Source organism: Cryptotermes secundus, unplaced genomic scaffold, assembly GCF_002891405.2.
Source record: "Cryptotermes secundus unplaced genomic scaffold, Csec_1.0 scaffold339, whole genome shotgun sequence".
In the NCBI taxonomy this organism is placed as follows: domain Eukaryota; kingdom Metazoa; phylum Arthropoda; class Insecta; order Blattodea; family Kalotermitidae; genus Cryptotermes; species Cryptotermes secundus.
Window position 1 is genome coordinate 682955 of NW_019725004.1, and position 9577 is coordinate 692531.

General features: G+C 39.1%; 1 protein-coding gene across 2 annotated transcripts in view; it reads left to right on the top strand.

The window, feature by feature from the left end:
- LOC111863179 (nucleolar MIF4G domain-containing protein 1) overlaps positions 1 to 7624 on the top strand; it is a 19393-nt gene extending 11769 nt beyond the window's left edge. For both annotated transcript variants that reach the window (XM_023849239.2, XM_023849240.2), the window contains exons 7-12: positions 552 to 745; positions 1703 to 1878; positions 3956 to 4158; positions 5098 to 5262; positions 5711 to 5842; positions 7262 to 7624. In XM_023849239.2, coding sequence (XP_023705007.1) covers positions 552 to 745; positions 1703 to 1878; positions 3956 to 4158; positions 5098 to 5262; positions 5711 to 5842; positions 7262 to 7546 — 1155 coding nt within the window. In that variant the 3' untranslated portion in view covers positions 7547 to 7624. The remainder of the gene's footprint in view (positions 1 to 551; positions 746 to 1702; positions 1879 to 3955; positions 4159 to 5097; positions 5263 to 5710; positions 5843 to 7261) is intronic.
- The last annotated feature ends 1953 nt before the right edge of the window (positions 7625 to 9577 follow it).

Consider the following 9577-nt stretch of genomic DNA (forward strand, 5'->3'; position numbering starts at 1 on the left):
CACTCGCAGGCTGCTATGTTTCAACTGATCATCACACTGCTGTGGAGTCTGCTTATATAGCCTTGCGCTGTTGCTAGTGTGACGTGGCGTATAGCATAGGACGCTGTTGCTAGCGTGACGTCACCGCTGTTGATTAGCATTGCGTAGTTGCCAGGTTACGGGGCTCGGCTATCTTCGGTTCCGCTCGGCTCTCTTCGGCTCCGCTCGTGACGTCACCGCGCGTTGCGCATTGCGGGGTGATTACTCGCGTATTACGAGAGCGCTCAGTTACCGCTGAGGGGAGGGAGGGGAGCGCTGACTCATCCGCCGCGTCACTGCTGGTGTGGGGGGGGGGGCTCGGATTTCGCAACATGTCACAATAATATACCCTTACACCTAAATAACTATGAGTTTGTACAATTCAATCAGTAATTTGACTGGATGGACGACTGCTGACAGGGACAAGGTTTTTTAGCTTTGTTGCCACATCTAGATCAGCTCCAGGTCCTATCCTGTGTACATCAGATGCTTCTTCCCTGGGCTTTACTGGCAAATGTCCTTTTCTTTGTCAGATGTTCACTGCTGATCTGATGTATGGTATCTTGGAGAAATTAAGTGAGAAGTTTGGAGAAAAAGAAGTGGAACTGATCCTGTTAATACTGAGGAGTGTTGGCTTCAGTCTGCGTAAAGATGATCCTTTGGCACTCAAAGAATTGATCCTCAAACTCCAACAGATAGCTGGAGAAGCTACTCAATTTGAGAACAGGTAAGGAACACAGCAAATGATGTGCAGTTATCACACACATGATTTGTTGACATTTTCCATGCATTTTACAGAATATTTTGCAGGAATTTATGCTCTCTCATTTATGGTATATTCTGTGGGCAATTCTGAGTTCTTGTCATTGCATTTAATTTCTGGAATATTGTGCTGGCTTGCACTGACATGCTATTTTTATGTGACTGCAAGAGAGTTATAATAAATGACACAAGAGGGTGGAATTAAAAAAAAAAACAATTATTTAAGTAAATTCCCTTTCTGCCATTAATGTGGTTTTGAAAAGTTCATAATGTAAATTCACAAGCAAGGTTTATGTTTAGATCAGGAATGTGAATCCTGAAAGGAAAAGGTGTAGCATAGCATAAAGCACAACAGGATGAGATTTCTGAGACTGCTCACTTTTCTTCCTTTAAAGATCATGTGCAGACTGAAATAATTAGATAAGAATTACAAATTTCCAACATATTAGAAAATACTGAGGAATCCAGATTACAGTGATTATTGATTTAATTACTGTAATACAATTAATTAATCAGTATATATCTCTAATTGCATTACATCTCTCGTAGGTCCAGGTATTCTCATTAAGATCTGAAGCTTTGATAAAATCTTATTGGGCCATCAGCCATGTTATTTTGTTAAAAATTACTGACAATTCAGGGACCATCTCTGTCCCCATAATCAGGGTCTGATGTGGAACAGACCCTGATGATGGGGACAGATGATTCCTGAAACCTCTGTAAGTTTTAACCGACCAATAAGGCTGATAGCCTGAGATTTTATCATCAACTATTCTCCTCAGTACTTTGTTCTCAGACACTCCATATCTGTATTTTTCTCAGTGAGACACTAAGTTTGATAATGATAAATTAAATTGTATGTTGTCTGATGGGTGAGCTGTTACTTGCAATTAATGTCCAGATTAACATGATACTGTCACAGTACCCGTGTGAAATTTATGCTGGAAGTTCTGCTGGCTATTAAGAACAACAACATGAGGAAGATACCGAATTATGATCCCAGCCACAGTGAACACCTCAAAAAACTAATGAAGGGATTTCTGCATAAAGGAAATTACATCACTGAACTCAAAATCTCATTGGATGACTTGCTGAAAGGTACTTACAGTGTTTCCATACAGACATACATAATTGTTTCATTTGTAGTTTGTTAAATACACAAAATACCAAACAATGTTTCAAATGAAAGTTACAGATTTTTATGAGGTCTACTTGTAAGTTAATGTATACATTTTTTGTACTGTGAGTAAAGGTGAAGCCATCCCTGTACCGTGGAGGCCCATAGGGTTGTCAGATGTCGAGGTTCCTACATTTTCTAGACAGGAGGTTCATAGATTGGTAGCGAGGTTATCAGCCTTACACGCTGGCTGCCCTTTCTTTACCCCCTAGGGCCATGGTGCATCTGGAAGGGTAGGTCAATTGAAAAACCCAATGACCAAATTGAATCTGTGACCTTCTTGCTTGTAGCACAGTACCTCAACCATGATATTGCATGCCCACTTTGTACTATGAGTTATTGAGAAATTTAAAAAAGTTCAATTTTAGGTTCAGGTAAAGTATTATTATGGACTAATATAGAAAATGATATTCGCATGGAAACTTCTAGTTTCATTTTCTTATATTCAGATTTCTTTCAAGTTTTGTGTGTTTGTGATCTCCATATTAAATTCCACATGCCTAGCTTTGAGGATTCGTGGCTGCCACATTTCTGATTTAGATTTTAAAACAGATGACCTTAAAACAGTTGCATATTTTATGAAGACCTATCATCCAAGAAAATTTCAGGGTCCTACATTAAGTGCCAGTAATGTCTCTCCCACCTAATGAGTTTGCATAATGTGGTATTCCTTTTATTGGAGATAAGAAATTAACAAGGTCAAAGATAGCATACGAGGGTCGATCAATAAGTACTCATGTTAGGAATAAAGACACAATTTTTTTTTTATTTTTCAACATAATCTCCTTTGAGGTTGATACACTTTTCCCAACGTTTCTGCCATTTCTTTATCCCCTCCAAAAAATACGATTTGTCAAACTCTTCAAAATACGCTTCTGTCTCGGCGATAACCTCGTTTGAGCTGAATTTTTTTTTCCCCTGAGCCATGTTTTCATGTTGGTGAACAGAAAAAAGTCGCAGGGAGCCAGGTCTGGCGTGTACGGTGGGTGTGGCAGCAATTCGTAGCGCAGTTCATGCAATTTGGCCGCGACAATTCCGGATGAATGTGCTGGTGCGTTATCGTAGTGAAACAGCACTTTTTTCTTAGCCAAATGGGGCCGTGTCTCCTTCAATTTCTTATCGAATCGGTCCAATAATTCACTGTAGTACTGCCCTGTGATCGTTCTTCTGCAAAAATCCATGAGGATAATTCCCTTCGAATCCCAAAAAATCATGGCCATGACCTTTCTGGCCGATGGGACTGTCTTTGCCTTCTTCGGAGCAGATTCACCTGGAAGAATCCATTGTTTTGACTGTCGCTTGGTCTCTGGCATATAATAATGTATCCAGGTTTCATCAACGGTGATGACTCGACGCAAAAACTCCTGTGAATTTCGCTTAAAGAGGTCCAAACACTGCTTTGACATTGACAGCTGTATCTGCTTGTTGTCCACCGTGAGCAATCGCGGCACCCATCGGTCCAACACCTTTCTCATACTTAACTTATCATGTAAAATATTGATTGCCGTTCCATACGACACGCCTATGGCCTCTGCTACTTTGCGCACTTTAGTTCGGCGATCAGCGAGAATCATGTCGTGGACCTTTTCAACGATTTCCTTGGTAACCACGTGAATTACGGATCGATATTTCACTTTTTCCATTGTATCGAGAAAGATGAAACACGTCTGATGCAACTGGCTTCCAAATAAAAACTAACCTATGAATCAGTCTGAAATTTAGTATGGTGTCGTCTGACAGATGGCCGTACACGACGGTAATGCCAACTTCCCTCAGCAACGCCACCTGTCTTCAAACATGGGTACTTATTGATCAACCCTTGTAGTTTTTAGTATCTATCATGTTCAAACCAGGACTAATGAAAATCTGTACATTGATTTAATAATTGTTGGGGGATAAGCACATGGATGGACATATGGACATGATAACATAATCCTGTCCATTTTTTCAACACAGGAAGTAGGCTAAAAGCCTCATGTGTATACCATGTTGTTACAGTTGATGTACAAGGCAGATGGTGGATTGTGGGATCAGCATGGACAGGCTCTCTTCCAGGCAAGGCAGGGAAACAGGATCCAGATAACTGCATGAAGCTTCAACAAAGCAACGAGTACAGTCAGCAGTTACTGGATCTTGCACGGAAGCACCGCATGAACACAGATGTACGCAGGAATATCTTCTGCATTTTGATGACTGCTGAGGTAATACACAAAACATACTAATGTGAATGTAAAATTCTAAATCTAAATTTCAAAATTAACATTTTGCTTTCAGTTCTTGAAAATGTTAACTCAAAATATCTGTATAAATTTAACTGTTTACAAATAAATGCCTAAAAATTATCACAAAATGTTTGTTGTCCAACAGGTAAACTGTTTTGGTATTTATTCAGTTACATTTTACAATGATCTAAGTAGCTAGTCATCGAAACAGGCAGATGTCCAACAGCTGTTGTAGACAGTGTGTCACTGTGTTGAGAGATGAGAATGGTTATTTCTATGATTCGCATGGTATTGTAGATAGACGAAAACAAATCCTTAATAAGTTTCTAAACAATCTGCAGCTGATGAGTTTAATGGACTGAAATACATACTACTAAACGATTAGTATGAACATCTTTCATTGCCTTGTTTCATTACCTTAGGAAGATCTGTCCAGGCTCCTATATTAGAGGAATCCTGGAACAGTAACTTGAAAAACAGCAAAATACCATCAGAAATTCTCCTGAGAAACATTCAAGCCTCCCTTAAGAGATGAATTAGGTAGGGAATGGGGAAATTTTATGATTCATATAGTTTGTCTAGGATACCTATATCAAGAATGGATTGGACATGTACCTTCGAGAGTAATAAAAGGCATACAGAATGTTGATAGAAAAAACCTACTGGGTAACAGCGATTTCAAAGATTAGAAAGCATGAGGATAATTTTAAAATGGCCTTTAGAGGAATATACTGTGATATGAACTAGCTTAGATTCATGTCATATACCTTACACTGTCTTACCTTAAAAAAGGTCCTATTTTGAATATACATATAAATCTGGAAAATGTAGATGAATAAATTGGTATCAGTAGTCATGACCTTATTTTCAAGCATATTGTGAAACCACATATTAATTTATTTCTTTTATTATTAACAGGATTATCTTGATGCATTTGAGAAGTTACTACACTTGGGACTGAAGCACCAACAAGAGAGAGAAATTATTCATGTTATTATAAACTGTTATCTCCAAGAAAAGCAATTCAACCCATATTACTGCCATCTCTCACAGAAATTCTGTGATTTTGACAGGAAATATCAGGTAGTTTCTTTGCAGTTTTGTCATAAAAGACATATCGTACCATATCAAGAAACCCAACTGTTCATCGCCATATTCACAAGATTCTGACAAACCCAGTCCATATTACATTCACAAACACAGAATATGTTACATCATTTCATATTAGAACCAGTAATTCAGAAATGGGGCCAATATATGAAAGTAGTTTTGCTGTTTTATATATAAGTATACCATATAATTGAAGACCATTATTGTGTTATTAGGGTGATCAAAGCAAGAAGGATGTAATGGGAGTCATTGTATTCATTTCTTAATGATAACTCTACTCCCTGGAGTTAGTTACTATATATTTATGTGTCATGTGACTTCCCATCTCTGACAGAGTATCACACTTAGATACATAGTGTACATTTGTTTCAAAATTGTGTTTTAACTTTTTATGCCCATGTTCTGTTGTGTACTTCTACAGATCGCTATCCAGTGTGCCCTTTGGGACAGGTTCAAGGAACTTCAAAACATGCCTTCATTCCAAGTAACAAACCTGGCAAAGTTTCTTGTACATTTGGTTCTTCATAAAGGACTCCCACTTTCAGTACTTAAGGTCAGTGTAAGACATTGTCATTCTATGTATGCTGGTCCAGTGGCAGTGTGATATAAAGCATGCATTATTTTTAATAAGTGTGGGACTTCTTTTCTAAATAAGAATTTACGTATCTTTGCAGTATAGCAGACCCTGGACCAAATCAGGCTCTAGTGCAGAATTTTACTCTTCTGTAGTTTGAAGAGGTGGTCTAGTTTCCTGGTTACAGATCCAGAGGTCTGGGTTCGATTCCAGGCACTACCAGATTTTCTGAGAAGTAGTGGGTCTGGAACGGGGTCCACTTGGCCTCGTGAGGATAACTGAGGAGCTACTTGAATGGAAAAGTAGCGGCTCCAGTCTAGAAAGCCAAGATTAATGGCTGTGGGGATTCGTTGTGCTGACCACGTGACACCCTCTATCTGCTTAAAGTTGGCAGTAACTTCACCTACAAGCAGCAGTTGCTTGGTCGGTATAGTTTGCTTGAGGACTAAAGCCACGGAGTTTACTTTGTAGTTTAATGACACTGTCAGTAACTCAGACTGTAGAGCACTGAATGATATAATAGATTCAAAAGGATGTGTACGGGAGCAGTCATGGACTAATTTCAGGTACCATCCTGGCATCTGCTTGTATGGACAAAGGAATTCCACAAGACACCTGAGTCTGAATTCAGTTAGAAGCATTACTGCTTGAGCCAGACTGCTTGTAGTGCTACAGGAGGACATGATATTGTATGAGATAATTTAATCGTGATAAACATTTCACTTTGTTGGCATGAAATAATTTAATGGCTTGTTTTATTTAAACTATATTAACACTTCAGTTGATGATCAGTTTGCTAATTGTTTTAATGTCAAATGAACTCACTGGACAATCAAACCAAACAAAAACTTCCTACAACACAGATGTAATGGTAATATTGCCATGTGTTGTTTTTCAGAGCCTTATATGGAGGGGAGGGGGTAACCAAGTGTGGTACATGATTATGGCATTGCCATTTAAATAGGAGAGGCCTTAGAGAAATGCCACATACCCCAAATGACAAATCCATTTGTTATATTTTCTATGGGTACACATGAAAGGGAGCTTGGTAGTGTAGTTGGTCGAGGCACTATGCTACAAGCTGGAAGGTTGTAGGTCTGAATTCCAATGAAGATCATTGGATTCTTGAATTGACCTAACCTTCCAGCCACATTATGGTCCTGGGGTTGACTCACCCTCTTAACAGAAATGAGTATCAGGAATCTTCCTGGGGATAAAGGTGTGGTCAGCACTTAAGGCTGTCAGCCTCAATGTCTCAACCCTGTGGGCATCCACAGCCTGTTACACATGAGCAGTACCTTTTTTAAAAGAACTGCCTTATGTTATATTATGGATCAGAAACTAACGGTCTGTGACTACGTACTACTAACCTGTATTCTGCCCAATCATGTGTTGCAGGTTATTCATTTTGCAGAGGTGGATCAGTTCACTGTACGATTTCTGCGCCAAGTTCTTCTGGGAGTTTTGCTTGCTGATTCAGAAGAATCTTTCCAGCAGGCCTTCCAGCGTGTCACTGTTTCATCCAAGCTACACCTCTTCCGAGAAGGAATAAGGATATTTATACACCACTTCATGTTGCGCAATATGAGTGCACTTCCTCAAGATGATATGGAGACTCTAAAACTGCGAGCAAAAATGGCAGATAAAATTTTTAGTGCAGCAGAATCAAAAGTAAGGTTTTGAATACCTGTTATAAAGAGAAATGTATCTGGCTAATGTTACTGATTGTTAAATAAAATACATTGTAATTTATTTGATGCCTAGCTATGTTTCATTTATTTAGAAATACAGTGCAACCACCACTTGAGGTTCCTTTGTAGGATGATGAATTTGAACACTAAATTGAGCAAGATATAGACAGTAGTCCTTTTAAACTCAGGGATTGTTACTGATTTGGGATCAGTGAAACTGAACATTAAATTTGGGCTTCGCTGTATAGTCAGCAGATGTTTAGGTGAAAGAACTACTGCAACATTCCAAATGTCATGGCATTGTTGAACTTAAACGGGTAAGGGGAGTAAACTTTTCAGAATTCCATCACAGCTTATAATGTATTCCTTTAAAGCCATTGACTCAGAAGTGCATACTGCATTTCAACATACTTTGTGCCAGCATGATTATCCTTATCCCTTCTGCTTTCAAAAACAGTAAATACATGTTACATAATGAAACCCCCATGTAAGGTTTCTTTGGGGGAACAGTGGATTTGAACACTAAACTGAGGAAAATCTAAAATGGAAATGCAAAAATTATTGATGCGAGATCTCTGAAATTGAACAGGAAAACCCTTGAGAGAGGGATAGTTGGATTTCAGTGTTTCCTAGTCAATGTCAGTGTTAAACTGTCTCAGTTTAATATCATCCTCAGATTTGTATTCAAATCCACTGCTCCCAAAAGAAGCCTCAAATGGGGAAATCATTGTGTGTGTATATATATACATGTGATATTCTATCAGCTGTTTTATTAGTTGTGAAATGTTTTTGCTTGCTTTTAGGAAACATAAATTTGAAGTGTTTAAAACAAAATACCCAGGAAAATAAATGGACCCAAGACATATGAAGTAAATAGGAAACATAGAAAGGAACATGTATGTTACGGTAGTGAAATCGAGGCGATCAAGAGGGTCTGAACACGTGACTCAAAACTGGAGAGACATAAAATGCATATAGAATTCTGGCGCATGACCAGTGAGATGGAAGAATAATAAGACTGATCTTAGGGGATGGATGGAACTGGCATGGTATTCTGTCCAAAGGTAGACTTTGGCATTAGGGGTGCTCAATTGTCAAGATTTACTGCTAGTCTTACTGTTACTACTGATGCTGCTACTATTGCTACTTACTCAGGATATGGTCTTATGGCGAGCAGTCAATCAAAAAGGCCTCCCTATAACATATGAAGGTTCATATTTATGATTATGGAAGCTTGCTAGGCCCTTAGATACTAAAGTGTCCTGATGATGGTGTGTAACACTCAGGATTACTGGGGTTTCAGAACAGGAACATGTTTTGGAACCTGGATCTGTTTCCATCCTCAGGTGAGGGTTCAGTAACAGGTTAGCTCTTTCTAACAGACCCAATTAGAGTAGGTGTCTCCACCCCTCACCAGACAATGGAAACAGACCAAATTTCCATTTTTTTAAAGAATACCGGGTGATGGACAAAGTCCAAAAACCAAGTAATTCTGATTTAACCTTTAAACGACTAAAGACCCCATACGGGGTCGCACAAGTTTAGTCAGCGGTACGAATGTCCCCATATGGGGTCGCACATTCCGCGCGTGCGGACATTATTTGAAATACATTTTTAAGGTAGAAAATAATGTCCTACTTATATAATTTTTGGCCACCATCTGCATGGAGGGTCTGTCTTCCTACCTGCGTCATCTGCCGGAATGTTGCCTTCGTGTGGAATTCTCAAAAAAATCCGGAAATGCAGAGTCCGATTTCGCACTTCACGTAATTTGTCCGGACGGTCTTTCCTTTCCCACGCGAAAAGCACACACGACACCTCAATTGCGAAGTAGAGGATGTCGGCCAGTGATGTGGTTTGGCCTTCTATAATCGAGATATCTCCGATAAAACGGCAGGGGTTCGATTCCCGGTCACACAGTCCGCACGTGTTGACGTTATATAAATTACATTTTTAAAGTAGTAAATAATGTTGTACTTACGTAATTTTTGGCCACCATCTGCATGGAGGGTCTGTCTTCCCA